Here is a 20,963-nt window from a genome sequence, read left to right as displayed (position 1 = left end):
AACTGTCTGACATACATGTCAGACATGGGAACCTTGCAAGGAACGCACCTACCAAATAAAGTTATCCTGTTAATAATAATAAGAATGAACTTGATAAAGAATGTTAAAAATCTTAACTTTGTTCACTGAACCATGAAAATAAGGGCAAGGACAATGGACACATGGCAGTCGAACTTCATAAGATAAGGCATCTAATGACAAAGAATGAAGCATCCAGTTCTTCTCCCTTCTGCAGTATTAAGCGTTTAATAAGTATGTTAACACCTTCGCTTCCCAGTCACTATCTCTATGTCGAGATTTTCAACAATAATGATATATCAGAAGCAGGACGAAGTTGTTTTATTCTCAATTATCTAAGTCTAAGGGTTACAACGTATAAATATCAACATATCTTATTACGCTAGAAGTAGTTGGAGCTCACAACCCCAGAAGCAGTTCTGATCAAAAAGTAAAATAGGAAAGTCCACAGTGCCATTATGTTTTGAAGAATCTGTGAAAGGTGATGTCCATTCACTGGTTAAAGATGAGGCGCGGGATTTTCACACCATTAATTTAAAATGATAAACAGATAGTATGTAGATATTCTTAGATAGACATAAATACTTACTACCTTATAATATGTTAAAAGACTATTTCCATTCTGGGAGCTTTCTAACAAAAAAAACTTTTTAAAATTTACAGTCTACGATTAAAATAAAAATGGTTTAATCGTTATTATCATATTGACTTACTTGACTAAATCCACTTCGTCCAAAGGGGGACATAGGGCGCCTACAGTTTCTCTCCATTTCTTCCTGTCCAAGGCTGTTCGTTTTGTTTCTTTCCTGGTCATCCCAATTTTACTCAGCTCGGTTGTTAGTCCCCTGCGCCAGGTGTTTGTTGGCCTTCCCCTTTTTCGATGTCCTTGGGGGTTCCATTTCAGGGCTTGCTTGGTAATGTGTGTGTCTTTTTTCTGAGGGTAAGTCCGATCCACTTCCACTTTCTTGCTCTAGTTGTCTGGGTTGTTGGCTGTTGTTTTGTTCTTCTCCATAGCTCATTGTTGGATATTTTGTTTGGCCATCTGATGTTGAGGATGTTTCTCAGACATTTATTGACAAAAGTCTGGATAGATTTCATGGATGCAGCTGTTTCTCTCCAGGTTTCTGATCCTTATAAGAGTACAGATTTGACATTGGTGGTAAATATCCTAAACTTTGTGCTAGTTCTTAAAGCATTACTCCTCCAAATAGGGTTAAGCATGGAAAATACCTGTTGTGCTTTCTTTTTTCTTGCCGATATGTCTTCGTCTGTGCCTCCTGATGTACTGACAATACTTCCAAGATAGGTGAATTGTTGTATATCTTTAACAGTAGAGTCGTCGATCTTAAGACAATCTTGCTGGTTTGTATTTAGCCTCATTGATTTAGTTTTCTTTGCGTTGATGTATGATCATGTATAGGCCTGTTTGTTTATCATATTATATACAACAATATACCAGGAAAGGCCAAACAGACAACGAGATACAATTTTAACTGACAAAGCAATACAAACAAGAAAATGTATGAGACTCAGTATTCTAATGAAGTCATGATAACATTGCATGCGCCGCATTCAATATAACTATCTATGGTATGAATATTTCCCTGTGGAAATAAGATAGCGCTTTACTTCATGGCAACATGTCGAACATGTTTGCTGAGAGAGCCGACATTTTACTTTTAGCTATCTAGATTCCAGAAATCGGTTATTTTCCCCCCAATTGATTACTAAAAGGATCTTTGTCACCATCATCAAATCCAATGGTTACCAGTCAACAAACCGTATATATATACTCAGCGTATTTAGTTTAAATCATTTAAAAAACGTTCGTGTGTAACACAGGTGAATATGGAACATATTTCAATCCATATTTATAGTTAATATTTGGAGTTGAACTTCCGTGTTTTTCTGTGTTTGTTATATTATAGGTCCGACCCTCTAGACTTTTTCATGCCTGACTTGAGAAAAATCTGTAATCACATACAGGTTCGATTTGAGCTGTGTAATCTAAAAGACATATATAGCCAGGTAAGGCCTTCACGTACTATTTATATTATTTATCCAATGTTGTGTGTGGCTAAATAATGTATGCAAGTATTTTATACAGATTTTATATTCAGTGGGTTCGGAGAAACAATAATAGGCTCCATCACGGTTTCGAGGGATAACTTCATTACCTGCTTGATAAAAATCCTGCTTATGTACAGCAACGTAAAAGATCGATCATTTAAATCATTGTCGATGAGAAAAACGTTCGACCTACAAAGAGATTCACAAGACCAGGATCAACTAAATATCGTTTAACTACACAAGCACATGCGCAATTTCCCTGATGCTTGAAATAGCTTGAAACATCAAACGTATTTTTGTTGTTGAAAATCATGAGTCATTAAACTAAGCATATCAGTATTAACCCACTGTAACATAATGCATTTCAAAATCTTTTCAGAAAACAAAAGCAATCTGTCTGAAATGGCAACAAGCACCACTGCATGCGAGGAAGTTCTTCCATCAAAGACATCAAACAGCACAGCATGTGAGGAAGTACCAAGCAGCCATTTAAAATCAATTTCTATCGACCAAAAAGAGAAACATTCAAAAATTTCTGATATAAAAGAATACTGTGATTGTTCCAATCATATTTGCGAGTATTCATCATTCTGTATAAATCACGACTGTCCACTTTGCAAACAATGTATAAAGAAACATAATGGGTGCTGTGATATTGTCCCTTTAGAAGATGCTATTTCAAACGTTAAAGGATCCGATGGATTGCAGGTCATTATACAATCACTGCAAGAGTTGGAAGAAAATTTAAAGGCGATAAAGAGTGAAAAAGAAAAGAACATTTTAGATATAGCAGAACAGAGACGAAATTTTGCAGAAGATATTATTGCTATACGAAGAAAGATTGTTGGTCATCTAGATGACATAGAAAAACAAATGCTAGATGAACTAAAAGAAGCTGAAAGTAACGAAACTAAAAGACTTAATCAACTTGTACAACAAATTGGTCAAAATATGGTAGACGTAAATGAAATGTATACTGCTCTTGTTTATATGAAAAAGAATGCCTCAGAATTGCAGACTTTTATGAAAATGAAAAATGCACAAACTCAACTGGCTCAACATGAAGAATTTCTTCAGTCTTTTATTGATATCAACTTAAAAAAAACGTATATTGAATGTATTATTCATCCAGAGTTTCTAAATATTAAAAGTTTAGGCTCGGTAACGATGCTTTCGAGGTCAAGTAATGTGAAAATCGATAGAAAGCAACAAAAACAAGCACAAGTGATGATTTCACCAAATTTATTATCAATAAGAAATATACAACCAGAGTATGTTACCGCTTTAAATATTACCGGCATGCTTTCAAGTATTTCTGGCGTGTGTGTAACTGTTCAAGATGAATACATCTTCACTTGCCAGGAGACAAGTGAAATTATGTTACTTACAAGTAATGGGTCACAGAAATTTATAATTTCACTGAAATCGTTCGGTGTTTTCGATATAGTGCTTCTTAGTGATACAACTGTTGCTATTACGTCAGGAAATAAAAAGAAACATGGTATAAGCATCGTAGATATCAGTTTAGGAAAATTTATCAAGTTTATTAAACTTTCAGGACAATCATACGGAATAACATCTAATGAAGAACTTTTGTTTGTTGCCATCAAAGGAAAGGGTATTCAGATGTTGAATAAAGTTACACTTAAGCCATTAGACATCATCCGTTGTGAAATTAGTGAGGGGGCATTTATAGATGAATACAATGGTAACATATACATCACAAACTCCTCAAACAATAGAGTATTGTGTTGCGATATGAACGGTGTTATTAAATGGGAATTCAAAAATGAAGATATTTTGAAAGAACCGTACGGGATCGGGGTTGATGGAAGGGGAAATGTATATGTTGCAGGTGGTCGTACCTTAAACGTGCTTGTATTATCATCAGATGGCGCACAACACAGACAAATAATTACAGAAAAAAAACTTCGGATGACATTACCTAGAGCACTTTCGTTCGACAGAACAAGAAAACGACTTAATTTTGCAAACGAAAAAGGTTTATTGTATATTTATGAAATGAAACATTAAAATGTTGATAATTTTTTTGTTCAGTAGTCGGTGTCATCACGGTTCGGTTTTTTTTATCCACCCATTTTTGGCTAAATCAAACAGTGTTGTGAGTTCACAGTTCTTCTAATTGTCAACCAACATATATTTGTTTTATGAAGGGCCTCAATGGCAGAATATAGATCCATTCAGTTCAGTTTATGTTCGTCTGTGTCGCAGCCTTAGGACTTGGGGAAAAATAGTTTTCACTGAATATAATGTTAACATTAATATAAAACTGGTGCTAAATCCGAACACGTCAGCTGTCAAGTAATATACCTTGCATTTTTAACTATTTGTGTACTGATTTTTTTGCTGGTTTGAAATGATTATAGCCTGTGTTGGTTTTTTGTTAAGAGGGGGGTCCTTTTGTAGTATATGTTTTTAGACATTAAAAGTCATAAGCTTTTAAGAACTCTCATATTATGTAGTTTAATCATCACTTTCGAGGCAACATTGTGCTAATATTAGTAAACATGAAACTTTTCCCTTCCAGAGTTAATTCTCTGATCATTATGCCTGAAGAAAATGCAACAGCAAAAGAATTCATAGCAACTCATTGACAATATATCTACTGAAACTGCCATGTCTCCCAGTCCATGAGATCCAAATACCAAGTTCACTGAAGCTCGAGCACTAAAACAGATGTCCTGCAACGTTTGAAACAACATATTTGCTATTATAAAATGTAAATCCCATTTTATGAATTGAAGACAATCCTTCCCACATGAAAAAGCATCTGCTATGGCATTCCCTTTCACATGTCCTTGGTAAGGAACCTGTGGTTGATAAATGATTCTTGTTTTTCATAGATAAAACCATTGGTTTTCCACCAAATCATTTTTTGTGGCCCTTTATAGCTTTATAGCTATATCAGTGCAAGTTCTGTGTTGAAGACCTAACTTTGGCCTACTTTTACAAATTATGACTTGGATGGAGAGTTCTTATCTATTTATATCCATTACTATAAATGGGTGTATGTAAATCACAAGAACTATGCAATATGGGTTTTACTCCTTGTTGATGGCTTACAGTGAACAATAGCTGTAAACCTCGACGTCAAATGGTGGAGAAAGTATCTCATTGGCAATCATAGCAATCTCTCATTTATATAACATAATTTTTACTTCTCTTAGGGAAAACCAAGGCCTTTGAAGATTGATCACTGCCCCTAAATGCTCTTCTGTTTTTTGCCTCTACTCATGTTTAGGGGAAATGGAGTCATGCATAAAGTCTATTCTTTGTCCTGAATTGGTTTTATATTTGCCTTATGTTCAGGACTTCAGGTATTTTAGCCTCCAACAGCACTGAAGCGTCCTGAAATTTTGAAATACTCATATGGTGCAATAAAACTAGATTTAGTACAGTTGAAGTTATTGTATGACCAGTAAACCACAAAATATAGGTCAAAACCATTGTTTGGCACTTATCTTAAAAAAGTTTAAAACCTATTGGTAATGAATATCTGGACCAAATTGATTTAACAACAGCATAGAAAAGTACCTTGAATAAATAATTAACTTTTATAGAATGTATCTCCCTCATGCAAAGCTCGGATTTCTTTCTGAATTTGGCTATACTTTTTGGACCTATTAGACTATAGCTCTTTATCTTTTAAATTAGCTTTGGATTACAAATATTTTGGCCACGAGCATCACTGAAGAGACATGTATGGTCATAATGCGCATCTGGTGCAGGAAAATTGGTATCATTAATGTCATTATAGGGGCAGATTAAAAAAAGAAAAGATCAACATTTAGTGTTGCTAGAGACCATAATATTTTCCAAGTCAAAAACTTAATGCAAATATAAAACCAATCTGGGACAAGGAATCGGCTCTATGCAAGACTTTATTTCCCCATAACAGGAAAACACATCATAAGCAGAAGGCATCAGGCAAGTGTAGAATACTTTCTTTGGACATGGAGCTTTAGCTATCTCTTGTAGGACTAATATTGTGGATTCATTATTATTCGTTGGATACCATTTTCATGGGTTTTGTGGAAACTGCTGAACTATGAATTCAAATGTTAACTGATTAAACAATTATCAATAAGCTTTGAATGCAGAGATTTGACAAAAACCATGAAATCCAAATATCCATGTAAAATGGTAGTTTTCCTGAATCACCGAAAAATTAATAAATACACTGAGCCCAACAAGATTTGTTTGTTTAGCTGCACTTTGCAAATTATGTTGATGAACTGACAATAAGGATGCTATCACAATGTTATCACCAAGCAAGTGTTGGCAGAATCATGCAGTTATATAGAACTTTCCTGAGTTACCAAGGTTTGATATTTTTCTTTCTTTCTAGTGATGGCAATTTAAGACAATAATATAAATACATGTCCATTTTTTTTTATTTAGAATTTTCTGAATCCTTTTTTGGATGAACCTGTCTTCTTGATACCAATAACATTGAATCGTACAGTTTTACTCAGAGGTCGGCACTCTCCTACTGTGACAACATCTCCAACAATCAGATCTCTGCAAAATAAAAAAAATACATATTTTTTTTAACCAATCATCACAAATACATATCTATATCTAGTTCAAAAGAGTGCATGAAATTTAGCACATCAATAGCCAATGTGTTTTTTTTTTTTATTTATTAAAATAAGCCTGTAAATTTACATCAAAGACATTTGCAATTTATTTATACTTAACTTGAAAACAAAATAAAGGGGAAAAATTGAATGTTATAGCCAGTTGGTAGATGTTCATAGTGAGGAAATTCTAGAATTAAAATCTCTTCTTTTTCAGCTAAAATATGCCTCAGACTGACGTGCGTTTTCTTCACAGTTCTGAATAGAATTTTCCTCATTGGCATAGAAATTATATTTTATTCTTTAACCATTGATGGACAAAAATCTTGTTTAAATTAGGAAGGCATGGTTTATAACTTATATATATTCGTTTTTAATTCTGGACTTGTAAAGACTGTCTTTACCCTTGGCCATAAATGTTTAGAATGAGAATAATACAAGTGAACTAAAATATCTGCTTTTTCAGCCAAAATATGCCTCAGACTGACGTGCGTTTTCTTCACAGTTCTGAAAATAATTTTCCTCATTGGCACACAAGTTATATTTAAATATTTTAGAACTAAATGTATATCCCAATAGAACATAGACAAATTTTCCAAAAAAATGAGGATTAGGTCCAAGGCCACAAAAGTTCATTGTCAAGACTAATTATCCATGGAATTATATGGTGCTCAACAATACCTATTCATATCATATGTGGAATAGGTATAGGATAGGTAAGGAGGAAGAAAAAGAAATTCATGTCTTTTGCCTTATTAATTCACAAAATGTATAAGATAGATTGATTGTTGGTGTTTTAACACCACTTTTAAGCACCACATTTGGGCTATTTCTTAGCAGTTATTTTAATAAGTGAATGAAGCCCATAGTGCCAGGGGAAAACCAAACCTATAGGAAAACTGACAATACTAGTCGATTTAGATTGGAGTCAAGTGCACCCACATAAGCATGGTTCGAACTCACAACCTCTGTTGACTGGCTATTGATAACAGAATAACTAGTCTTTCAATGTCTACTTTTACAACTAAAATATGCCTCAGACTGACGTGCGTTTTCTTCATAGTTCAGAAAAAATATTTCCTCATTGGCACACAAGTTAATCAACTCTATAAACATGATTACATGTAATCAAATGCTTGAATTAGGAAGGAAAGCTTATATATTTATCTTTATCTTAAATTTTGTACTTTTGCATTGTGTAACCAAAAAGTCAGGACTTTATGATATCTACAGGCTTGGTCATGGGCCCAAAAGCTAGTTAATTTCCAATACAGACAAAATTTTCTACAAATGAGAGTATGACCTGTGTCTGCATGAAGACAGTATAGGTTGATAAAATATGTTGTATAAGCATGATAAATTGGAAGATGCATATATATATAGGAAAAGGGGGTTCATTCTATCTTGCTTGAAAATGAATGTTATAACAAGTTTTGGTGATGTGCATAGAGAGAAAAATCATAGAACTAATGTCATTATACAATTAATTATTTATTGTATTTCAATGACTTCTTTAACAGCTAAAATATGCCTCAGACTGACGTGCGTTTTCTTCACAGTTCTGACAAGAATTTTCCTCATTGGCATACAAGTTGCAGAGTCATTTTATTAATCAAGATGGCACAAAATCAATTGATTGAATAATGAAATAAGGCAATATTTGTAATACTGCAAGTCTATAAAGAGGATGTATTTATATCAAATGTGTTGTCTGTGCAAATAATCGGGTGTTTTTAAGCTTGGGATTTCGGAATTTACCGTTTCGGGATCTGTGAATTCTTTTTTCAGATTTGGGGACCTCTGGATTCCGTATTTTTAAGCCCGGGATTTTGGGATCAGGACCCCTCCTATCCCCCCTCACTTTTGGTGATGTGCATATAGAGAGAAAATCATAGAACTAATATCATGAAATTTCAAGGACTACTTTTATGTAGCTAAAATATGCCTCAGACTGACGTGCGTTTTCTTCACAGTTCTGACAAGAATTTTCCTCATTGGCATACAAGTCATATAGCCATTTTATTAATCAAGATGGCACAAAATCAATTGATTGAATAAGGAAATAAGGCAATATTTGTAATACTGCAAGTCTATAAAGAGGATGTATTTATATCAAATGTGATGTCTGTGCAAATAATGTTTACTGTAATGGTTAACTGTCTGCTCTCTCAAGAATAAAGTGTACATAACAAAAAGATCCAGCAAGAAAAGCTTAGCATACCTGAAAGCTGGACTACAATGGACAGACATGTTCTTATGTCTCTTTTCGAATCTGTTGTACTTCTTGACGTAATGAAGATAATCTCTTCTGATGACGATGGTCCTCATCATCTTCATTTTGAGGACAACACCTGACAGGATTCTTCCTCTAATGTGAACATTACCAGTGAATGGACACTTCTTGTCAACGTAGGTTCCATTAATAGCCTGAAATGAAAGTTTATACATTATAGGATTAAAATGTTTTATCAATTTAATATTCATAATGACGACTGGTAAGCGATAAATTTAATAGCTGGATCAGAAAAAAAGCCATAAGGCATCTCATCAATGATTTCAGTAGACCATCGTGAAAAAACATCATTTACAGCTAGGCTTAATACACTGTAGAAATATGAAATGACAGTCATTTTTTTTTTTTTAATTTTATTTCTTTTATTCACTCCTAAAAAAACAGAAATGGGATATGTGATCCCACTCCCTTATTCTAGGTTCTAATTTCAAAGGCTGCAACAATCAAAATTACCAGTGTACATTTAAAGTTAGGTTTATAAATAGGAATGATTTTGGTGCTGTATCAGAAAAAAGCCATAAGGCATCTCATCAATGTTATCAGTAGACCATCGTGATAAAACATCATTTAGGCCACTTTTTTTTTATTAGTTGGTTTACGGGATACTTCTTAAAAAAGGAAGGGTAGGAGGTCGAAAAAAAAATAAAAATAAAAACAATGAAAAAATGTAGGGTAGGAGGTCGAAAAATAAATAAAAATAAAAATTGGAATGAATACTGTTTTTTTTTAACCAAAAATGGAGAGAAACAAACAATGACATTACTCTATATAATAGTAATATAATCGCTGGAGTATATACACTCAAAAATGAGTCCACTCCTTGACGGGAAGATAGATAGATAGATAGATATGATAGTATTATGCATTTTGTACTAAACATGTATGCAGATCGTTTCATAATTTGGTATTGATTCTTGCTGTTTTAATTTAAATTTAATGTGTTACAAGGAGTCCAATGTCAATGTAGATTGATGAAAGCATGTCCCTGATGAAAGGGATGTGTCTTTACCGATTGCATTTCTCTTTGTTCTGTGTATTTATTTATCAAATTTAGATCAGGGAGTGACAAAATTCCTCATAAGAAAATACTATCTTATTGAGGAAATACCATATGTGCTCTGCATGTCATATGCCTTCATATGTGGTACATGAAAACATGTCCTTCTTTGGCTTTTTATGCTATTTTACACTGTTCACCATATCCCATCTCTGTTCCATTAAATCTTAATGGGTACGGTGGGATGGTATTTAGGTATTTATATAATAAGGCCAATTAATCAGACACCCATCCCTGGCAGCAAGTTAAAAGATTCTTCCCTTGAGTGACGTCTGGCAAGGCTATTTGTAACAAATCTTGGATGCCAGAAAGCCTTGCCAGACGTCATAATTATTTGGACTAATACCTCATATATGTAATGACAAATGGAGCTCAATCCTCAAGAAACTAAAACAACCCCTTTCGACGGGTTTCAGACTTTCTGATCAACACTTGAACCAAAGTTGACCTGCCGTCAACCTCACTGACTGTCTAAAACAGGGTTTCAAGTTAGTGGTTGTTCGACCTTTTAAACCAAACTTCCCAAACCATCTCAAAAATAATTTTCATTTTTATTATTCATGACTGCGATGTTTATTTTGTTCAACCGTTAGATTTACACCGAAATTCTCCAAGGCAACAATATTAAAATCGTATCTGTCGTATCTGGTTCTCCATTTCAACTTCTGAAGCAAGGTTGTCGGCTCTCCGAACTTTCCCGATGTCCTGCGTGTAACATTGATTGCCGAGTTTATTAGCTTCGGTCCTTGCTTGGAAGTTGCCTCCATTTTCAACTGGTTCCTTTTCACCGCATTAAATCATGATGAAACGTTGACTGAACAGGGAACCGCCTTTCAACTGGTTCCTTTTCACCACATTAGATCATCATGAAACGTTCACTGAACAGGGAACCGCACGGGATTTCCGAATCCACTCCGAGGGTATTCCGACTGGAAGAAGAAAGACCGGTCTTTTTTAATCATGTTTTTATTTTTATTTGTACTTCTTCAAACTGAAAAAGGTCGGCGGAATTAAAAAAAATCTTCAAAATCGTTTTTATTTTTATTTCAATATCGTGAAAAACAGGGTCGGCGGATCCGTAAACCAACTAATAAAAAAAAAGTGGCCTTACAGCTAGACTAAATGCAATATGGGCATATAAAAATAAAAAAGTTATTTTTATTCTTATTTTTATTATTCAGACTTCTAACTATGACAAACTAGAGGCTCTAAAGAGCCTGTGTCGCTCACCTTGGTATATGTGAATATTAAACAAAGGAAGCAGATGAATTCATGACAAAATTGTGTTTTGTTGATGGTGATGTGTTTTTAAATCTTACTTTACTAAACAGTCTTGCTGCTTACAATTATCTCTATCTATATTGAAATTGGCCCAGTAGTATCAGTGGAAATGTTAATTAAAAATTTAAAATTTTATGAAAATTGTTAAAAATTGACTATAAAGGACAATAACTCCTTAGGGGGTCAATTGACCATTTCGGTCATGTTGACTTATTTATAGATCCTACTTTGCTGAACATTATTGCTGTTTACAGTTTATCTTTATCTATAATAATATTCAAGATAATAACCAAAAACAGCAAAATTTCCTTAAAATTACCGATTCACGGGCAGCAACCCAACAACAGGTTGTCAGATTCATCTTCCAATTACAGGGCAGATAGATATTGATCTGATAAACAAATTCACCCCAAGTCAGATTGCTCTAAATGCTTTGGTTTTGAGTTATAAGCCAAAAACTGCATTTTACCCCTATGTTCTATTTTTAGCCTTTGTGGCCATCTTGGTTGGTTGACCTGGTCACGCCACACATTTTTTAAACTAGATACCCCAAAGATGATTGTTGCCAAGTTTGGATTAATTTGGCCCAGTAGTTTCAGAGGAGAAGATTTTTGTAAAGATAACTAAGATTTACGAAAAAATGGTTAAAAATTGACTATAAAGGGCAATAACTCCTAAACAGGTCAACTGACCATTTCGGTCATGTTGACTTGTTTGTAGATAATACTTTGTTGAACATTATTGCTGTTTACAGTTTATCTCTATCTATAATAATATTCAAGATAAAAACCAAAAACAGCAAAATTTCCTTAAAATTACCAATTCAGGAGCAGCAACCCAACAACCAATTGACTGATTCATCTGAAAATTTCAGGGCAGATAGATCTTGACCTGATAAACATTTTTATCTCATGTCAAATTTCCTCAAAAGGTTTTGGTTTTTGAGTTATATGCCAAAAACTGCATTTTACCCCCATGTTCTATTTTTAGCCGTGGCGGCCATCTTGGTTGGTTGACCAGGTCACGCCACACATTTTTTAAACTAGATACCCCAAAGATGATTGTGGCCAAGTTTGGATTAACTTGGCCCAGTAGTTTCAGAGGAGAAGATTTTTGTAAAAGATTACTTTAATTTACGAAAAATGGTTAAAAATTTACTATAAAGGGCAATAACTCCTAAACGGGTCAACTGACCATTTTGGTCATGTTGACTTATTTGTAGATCTTACTTTGCTGAACATTATTGCTGTTTACAGTTTATCTCTATCTATAATAATATTCAAGATAAAAACCAAAAACAGCAAAATTTCCTTAAAATTACCAATTCAGGGGCAGCAACCCAACAACCGATTGACCGATTCATCTGAAAATTTCAGGGCAGATAGATCTTGACCTGATAAACATATTTACCCCATGTCAGATTTGCTCTAAATGCTTTGGTTTTTGAGTTATAAGCCAAAAACTGCATTTTACCCCTATGTTCTATTTTTAGCCCTGGCGGCCATCTTGGTTGGTTGACCGGGTCACGCCACACATTTTTTAAACTAGATACCCCAATGATGATTGTGGCCAAGTTTGGTTTGATTTGGCCCAGTAGTTTCAGAGGAGAAGATTTTTGTAAAAGTTAACGACGACGGACGACGGACGCCGGACGCAAAGTGATGGGAAAAGCTCACTTGGCCCTTCGGGCCAGGTGAGCTAAAAACGAGAAATGGGAAATCTGAACCAAACCCCTTTTTCGAAGTTCTAATTTTAAAGGCTGCAACAATCAAATTTACCAGTGTACATTTAAAGTTTTAATTAAAATAGGAATGATTTTATTGCTGCATCAGAAAAAAGCCATAAGGCATCTCATCAATGATTTCAGTAGACCATCGTGATAAAACATCATTTACAGCTCAACTTAATACACTGTAGACATATGAAATCATTTTTATTTCTTTTATTCAGACTTCTTAACTATGACAAGAAACGAGAAATGGGAAATCTGAACCAAACCCCTTTTTCCAAGTTCTAATTTTAAAGGCGGCAAGTTAAAGCTACCAGTGCACATTTAGAGTTCTAATTAAAGTAGGAATGATTTTGTTGCTGGATCAGAAAAAAGCCTTAAGGCATCTCATCAATGACATCAGTAGACCATCGTGATAAAACATCATTTACAGCTACACAAATATCTTTGGTTAAGACTTCTCCTAATGGTCCGAAATGAGAAATAGGAAATCTTAAAATTAAAGAAGGGATAAAATATTGTGAATGGATGAGATGTATATTCATAGTGGCTAGGTCAGGTTAAAATGAATAAAACAATATAAGAATACATGTACTGTTTATTCATCAACGTATATTCTTTTTGGACAGGTGAGCTTAAAATGAATAAACAATGTAAGAATATTATTATTCATCCGATTAAATCAGGTCAGTTCATAAAATAAGAAAAATTTCAAGAAACAAGGTAAGAATATAGAAAGTTCTCAAATTTTTCAGACTGCAACAAATACATTTTGTACATTGAAAATCTAATAGTGCACAGTGACTGATTTTAATCAGAATGATTTAATATTAGCTGGATCAGAAAAAAGCCATAAGGCATCTCATCAATGATATCAGTAGACCATCGTGATAAAACATCATTTACAGCTATACTAATCTCTTTGGTTAAGACTTGTTGGAATGGTCGGAAATGAGAAACAGGAAACCTAAAAATTAAAGAAGGGATAAAATATTGAGATGTATATTCTCTTTGGCCAGGTGAGCTTCAACTGAATAAAACAATGCAAAAATGCTGTTTATTCATTATGGAATGTTTAAAATCAGGTCAGTCCATAATATAACAAAAATTCAAGAAATAAGGTTAAAATATAGAAAGTTCTCAAATTTTTCAGACTGCAACAAATACATTTGTACATTGAAAATCGAATAGTGCACAGTGACTGATTTTAATCAGAATGATTTAATATTAGCTGGATCAGAAAAAAGCCATAAGGCATCTCATCAATGACATCAGTAGACCATCGTGATAAAACATCATTTACAGCTAGTTCATGAAAAGTGGTGGATCTCAGGATTTTACCACCAAAATATTGCATAGGACTGACACATTTTTAGTATTTTTCAATGGAGGTAATAGTGAGGACCAGCAGATTTTCTTCAAGGACCACCAGGGAAAAAAAGATTTCACGAACTCTGGCCAGTGGGGTTAAAATATTGAGAAGTATGTTTTTTTGAGACGGTGAACTAAATATTAAAAAAAAAAAATAAATATTGTTACAACATAAAATTTTGAGATTACATTCAGACAAGTTTCCAAGATGACACTAATTTTTTGGTTAGTTGAAGGTTAAAATATCAAACTTTTATATAGATATATTTGATAGGGAAATGAAAGATCATCAGAACACATGTACATTTACAAGTCCTTATTGGAAGTTCTCAGATTTTAAAGGCTTCAAGTAATCAATCTAACAATGCAAAGGTAAATTTTGATTATATTTAGAATGATTTAATAGCTGGATCAGAAAAAAGCCATAAGGCATCTCATCAATGATATCAGTAGACCATCGTGATAAAACATCATTTACAGCTAGACTAATCACACTCTAGACATATGAAGTGACAGTCATTTATTCAATGCTTTTAATTGGACTTCTTAAATTGGTTCTAAAAGAAAAATAGAAAATCTAAAAATTATTGAAGGGGTAAAATATTGAAAAGTATGTTCTTTTGGGCCAAGGGGCTAAAAATGAATACTTTTTACGTTTTTTGTTTTTATTAATATAGATCTACTCAGATAATGTCATATAATAAGGCAAATGTCAAGAAATATGATTACAAGATAACAAGTCAAGACTTTATTCAGAGAAGTTTCAAAGCTAACATGAGTGCTTTTGTTAGTTGAAGGTATAAAAATATCAAACTTTTATACAGATAAATTTGAAAGGAAACTGAAAGATAATCAGAACACAAACCCTTAGTGGAAGTTTTCAGATTTTAAAGGCAGCAATAAATCAATCTAACAATGCACAGGGAAACTTCAAATTATATTTTATATATATTAAGAATGATTTAATATTAGCTGGATCAGAAAAAAGCCATAAGGCATCTCATCAATGATATCAGTAGACCATCGTGATAAAACATCATTTACAGCTAGTTCGTGAAAAGTGGTGGATCTCAGGATTTTACCACCAAAATATTGCATAGGACTGACACAATTTTAGTATTTTTCAATGGAGTTAATAGTGAGGACCAGCAGATTTTCTTCAAGGACCACCAGGGAAAAAAAGATTTCACGAACTCAGGCCAATGGGGTTAAAATATTGAGAAGTATGTTTTTTTGAGACGGTGAACTAAATATTAAAAAAAATAAATAAATATTGTTACAACATAAAATTTTGAGATTACATTCAGACAAGTTTCCAAGATGACACTAATTTTTTGGTTAGTTGAAGGTTAAAATATCAAACTTTTATATAGATATATTTGATAGGGAAATGAAAGATCATCAGAACACATGTACATTTACAAGTCCTTATTGGAAGTTCTCAGATTTTAAAGGCTTCAAGTAATCAATCTAACAATGCAAAGGTAAATTTTGATTATATTTAGAATGATTTAATAGCTGGATCAGAAAAAAGCCATAAGGCATCTCATCAATGATATCAGTAGACCATCGTGATAAAACATCATTTACAGCTAGACTTAATACACTGTAGACATATCTATGAAATGACAGTCATTTATTTCAATGCTTTTAATTGGACTTGAATTGGTTCTAAAAGAAAAATAGAAAGTCTAATAATTATTGAAGGGGTAAAATATTGAAAAGTATGTTCTTTTAAGCCAGTGAGCTCAAAATGAATACTATTTACATTTTTTTAAATATGAAACAAAAACAAAAAGGTGCTATACAAATATTTAACAGTGGGGTTTGGTGGAATGAGTTTGTGGCTGGCTGCAACAATGACCTCCTGATTTTATACAGCATTGATAGTCCCTATTGATAGCGCCTCTCCTTCTATTCTCAAGTGGTGTTCACTTTAGTTGTTCCAACATGTCTGTAACGGATTTGTCTCATTGGCACTCATACCACATCCTCTTACATCTATTCTTAGCCCTTTGTTTTGAAAAAAGGTACAAAAACTGTGAAGTACATGTATATATGCATGGATGTCTAGCAATCTTTTGAATAAAGCTGGATCAGAAAAAAGCCATAAGGCATCTCATCAATGATATCAGTAGACCATCGTGATAAAACATCATTTACAGCTTTATTCAAACTTTTCCATAGACATGAATTATTCCGACATTATTCCCGTGTAGGCTTGTTCTAGTGTAAAGTACAAACAAAAACAATTGTGTTTGAAGTTCAAGTAGTCCCATTTGGTCAAGTTATCAACTTTAATAAAACACATTCACATTGGTCAAAGGACTAGGCTTGTAAGTACTTGTGATGACTGAATAAATTTTTTGTAGTCCCAACACACTGGCACAATGTAAATTTTTGGTTGCAATAAATGTACATGTAAACATTCTTACCTCTCTGGGTGTTTTGAACCCCAGACCAACACTGAAATAATGTCTAAGAGTCTTCTTTTTTCCAGCACCTTGCTTCTTGTTCATAAACACTGTGTGCTGCTTTTGAAACGACCTTTCTGTCTGTTAAATAGAAATTTGAATTACATTTAAATTAGTCCACTGTTACTAGTGTATGAATTGTTGTTAAATATAAGATGCATGATAGAATCATTGCTTTTTATAGAGCAAAAGGTTTCTCAAAATACTTATCCCTAATATTTTGCTAATGAAAATTTATAAAATGTGTCTTTGGGATTAGTAAATGAAGGACTAAATTCTTTTCATTGTTTTGATCAATTGTGGGTTAAGCGTGATGCAGGATTGGCAATTTTTGTAAGAACGGCACGTGACTTCTACTGAATATAAAATTTGACAGACCTGAATTTATGGATAATGTAAATCGAACGTTCCGGAAATTCGTAGCCATTAAAATTTACTGGATTTCAAATTTTATATTCACCCGAAGTCACGTGCCGTTGGTAATTGTGGGAAATCTTTGCCAAACAAAATAAATATTCCCCCACTTCAAATGGAATCTTATCTTGTTTTATCCTTTCTTTTGGATATTTCTGGAAATATTTTACACCAATAAGCACAAAAAAGGTAGGGCTTTGTAACTACGTAAATTTTTTCAACCGGCAATAAAAATTGTTGGTCAAAATTAGGTTTCAAAGTTTCCCCCAAAATTTGCTCTTTAACTCCAGACGTAAAAAATGGCTTCGGCGTTATGACGTTGTAGGAAGGCGTCCCAGAAAAAGAAATAGCCTTGCCAAACGTCAATTATTTGGACTAGTGTTTCACAATAAACCAATCAACTTATTATTTAATGTAATCAATTCAAAACAAGCCCGACACCTTATTGTTTGCATTTTGAGAAGATTGAGCCCATTTACTATCTTTTCATGAATATAATTTTCAGTAAACTTGCAGGTCCTATGCTGACACGCTATTGCCGTATTGGCGACTACATAGCAAATAATTAAATACATATTAAAGTTTAATATAAAAGCAATTATCTATGTATTATGTGTAAAATTATTCTAAATCGTGTGTACGGCATCCCCACATAGTCATAGTATAATTTTGTACATTGCAAGAGGAAGACATTTTGTCTGAAATTTCAAGTTTTGAGAATACGATATAATGCATGGTTTAAGAAAATTTCGTTCTTAATAAAATTCTAATGATTTTAATTTAAAGAAGTTTCGGCGCAACGCAGTTCTATATTTAGTGATGGACAAACTTGTGTACAGACTTGAACTAGTGCCCCAACAACCCCCCTTTTATTTGTTTCCTTTAACTTTACTGAGTTTACATGCGTTACTTCTGTTGTAGAATGTTCAATTTCATGTTTTGATAATTCATACTTTTTAATTGTAATTAAACTGTTAATAAAACACGAATAATATGTAGAAAACGTGCAAATAGACACATTTCTTTGACGGCCATGTGGACTGTACCTGTTCTGCCATCTTGGCTTGTTGAAAAAGGCCGAAAGAGGGCGCTTTTATTTATACTTCTGTTTCGTATTACCTCCCAATTAGGTGCACCATCGTCCAATAAGCTACATTATAGGAATTTCTGTTGAACTAAGGGACGACATAAAAAAATCAATGAAGGATAAAAGACTTAATTCAAATAGTTTGGGATGGGGGTCAAAATTGCTGTAAGTTTTGTTTAATTGACATCAATTTTATCTATATCTTTATTGGTCAATAATTTCCGCCACATTAAATTAAGAGAGGCCAAGGGGTGGGTTAGCCAGGGGTGTCAGTGAAAATACTGTTTATGTATAGAGTTTTTTTCCTCATCCTACAGTGAACCTTTGAGGTCGTCCCTAATAGGACAAATAGATGTAATATTGAAATAAGATCAAATAAAGCGGGTTATATCGAAATAAAAAATAAAACTAAATTACAGAAATCGTCCAAATTTTACAATAGTTTAGTTTGAGTACAGCTTATTTGAAAAAAAAAAGCCTGAAATAGAAAATAATATAGTTCACCGATGCCGAGTTTAAAAAATATTTCAATATTAATGCCTCCTCCAAAAAATGGCATTTTTGCACCAAAGGGATATAATTTGGAGCTTTTATAATGATATATACATTTTTAAAGTCATCTGGGGCCAAAACAAATAGTTTTTTTTAAATGATTTTTTTACCATATGATAAAGTAACAACTAGAAGTAAAAAGTAAAATTTGTAATGAAAAAAAAAATTGTTTAAATTTTTTTCTGAAATTTTTCACACCGACGGTATCCTCGAGTCTCCTTAGCGAGACAAAGCGATCCTATATTCCTTCGTTGTCGGCGGCGGCGGCGGCATCCACAAATATTCACTCAGTGGTAAAAGTTTTTGAAATTTTGATAACTTTTTTAAACTACCCTTGATTTATTCCAAACTTGGACAGAAGCTTATTTATGATCAAAAGCTAGTATCTATGAAGAAGTTATTCAAATTAAAAAAAAAATAACCACATCTCAAGTGAATGTTGTTTCATGACAGAAAAACTATGTCCATTTAAAAGAGTAAAATACGGAAAAAAAAGGGATTTTTTTTTGGAACAAATTTACTTGTGGATTCTACCTCATGATCATAAACAAGCCGCAGTTCTGTCCAAGTTTAGTACAAATCCAGGATAGTTCATGAAAGTTATTAAAATTTTAAAAACTTTAACCACCTAGTTATGTGAATGTTATGTTTCTTTGCAGAAAAACTAAGTCCATTTATAAGTAAAATACTGAATAAATGGATTTTTTTTACATCATTTTCTTCTGGATATCATGATATCTTATGATCATAAACAAGCTTCTGCCTTAGTTTGGTACACATCCAGGATAGTTTAAAAAACTTTAACCACAGAGTAAAAATTTGTGGACGCCGCCATCGCCGACGCTGACAGGATTTAGGATTGCCATGTCTAGCTCGCTTTTTTTTAATGCTCGACAAAAACGGACAGCCTCTCTATATTTGGGCTCTCCGCCCAATGATGTCTATGCCTTGTTATAAGTAAGGGTCCCAAACTGAGCAGACTTACTCTAGTGATGGTTTTACCAGGGACTTGTATGGTTGTTCTTTAATTAACAATAATGCTCAGCATTAACTTTCATGTATACGAGTCATGAGTGTTGCCATGATGTGTAATAAATCATATTTAAGGTTAAAGACTAAGAGCTAATGGTCTTATCTGGGACTTGTATATGAAAAAGAAGATGTGGTATGATTGCCAATGAGGCAACTATCCACAAAAGACCAAAATGACACAAACATTAACATTTATAGGTCACCGTACGGTTGTTCTCTAATGGACAATATAATGCTCAGCATTAACTTTTGTACAAGTGTAATTTTATGTCCACTGTATTTAATTTTGTCATATTAATGTTTTGGTTATCATCTGTTAAAGTCATTACTATACTGCTATAAGAGATTAGCATTGCATGTTCTCCAAGGTCAAATAGTAAACACCTTTATTTGATTTATATGTTTTATTTTTGTAAACAAAGAGTTTGAGAATATTTGGAGATTATTTAGGTCAGTTGGAGAATATTTGGAGATCATAGGTATATAAGAGCTTTCTGTTTTAGTGTTTGGAGGGAATTGAAGGCAAGACATTTAAGAACAATACAATGTAAAAAGTTATTTAAAGGAGGAAGAATTGTAGATGAGAAAGGAACTATACATTATGAAACGTTAAAAGGATTTTATTATTCTGGGCAGTTTTTAGTCGATTTATTTTGGAGAACTTTATAGATTCATAGAAAGTTGTGTCATTACTATTCAACTGTATGTATTTTGGATATTTTGTCCGCTCAGACTGTTGCGTGGTTTGGAACACTATGCATGTGGCGTTTTTCTGTGGTGTGCACAGTATTGGACACTGTTGCTGATTTTGATGCGGAATTGTAATGAAATCCATTTGTGATATGTGAAAGTAATGTGCCAATGAATATATGAACTATACATTTTGTAAACTATATGTTATGTAAATAGTGTCCGGAATGGAATTTTATTAAATAGATTAGTGAATTTACTTGTGTATTTCTTTGACAACAAGACTATAGATTA

The 20,963-nt window shown here is 33.3% G+C and overlaps 2 protein-coding genes across 2 annotated transcripts; one reads left to right on the top strand and one right to left on the bottom strand.

The window, feature by feature from the left end:
• The first annotated feature begins 2,490 nt into the window (after positions 1-2,490).
• LOC134684376 (uncharacterized) lies at positions 2,491-4,703 on the top strand. Its single transcript, XM_063543662.1, has 2 exons — positions 2,491-4,097; positions 4,637-4,703. The coding sequence occupies exons 1-2, from the start codon at positions 2,491-2,493 to the stop codon at positions 4,701-4,703; spliced, it is 1,674 nt and encodes a 557-aa protein (XP_063399732.1).
• A 1,782-nt stretch (positions 4,704-6,485) lies between these two features.
• Positions 6,486-18,464, bottom strand: LOC134685292 (small ribosomal subunit protein uS17-like). The gene is made up of 4 exons (XM_063544915.1): positions 18,355-18,464; positions 16,856-16,975; positions 8,911-9,116; positions 6,486-6,630 (listed from the first exon to the last, which is right to left on the bottom strand). The coding sequence occupies exons 1-4, from the start codon at positions 18,364-18,366 to the stop codon at positions 6,507-6,509; spliced, it is 462 nt and encodes a 153-aa protein (XP_063400985.1). The 5' UTR covers positions 18,367-18,464; the 3' UTR covers positions 6,486-6,506.
• Between the last annotated feature and the right edge of the window lie 2,499 nt (positions 18,465-20,963).

Source organism: Mytilus trossulus, chromosome 9 (assembly GCF_036588685.1).
Source record: "Mytilus trossulus isolate FHL-02 chromosome 9, PNRI_Mtr1.1.1.hap1, whole genome shotgun sequence".
Taxonomy (NCBI): Eukaryota; Metazoa; Mollusca; class Bivalvia; order Mytilida; family Mytilidae; genus Mytilus; species Mytilus trossulus.
Note: the sequence above shows the minus strand (reverse complement) of the source record. Positions and strands in the feature narration are given on the sequence as shown.

Bases quoted from the DNA above. Each gene is read 5' to 3' on its own strand.
- LOC134684376 (XM_063543662.1), top strand. From the start codon at position 2,491: ATGGCAACAAGCACCACTGCATGCGAGGAAGTTCTTCCATCAAAGACA. The intron at 4,098-4,636 runs GTATATTTATGA...TTTCCCTTCCAG, and splicing joins GCAAACGAAAAAGGTTTATT to AGTTAATTCTCTGATCATTA.
- LOC134685292 (XM_063544915.1), bottom strand. The intron at 9,117-16,855 runs GTAAGAATGTTT...CTTTCATTTCAG, and splicing joins GGTTCAAAACACCCAGAGAG to GCTATTAATGGAACCTACGT. The intron at 6,631-8,910 runs GTATGCTAAGCT...TTTATTTTGCAG, and splicing joins CATTGTAGTCCAGCTTTCAG to AGATCTGATTGTTGGAGATG.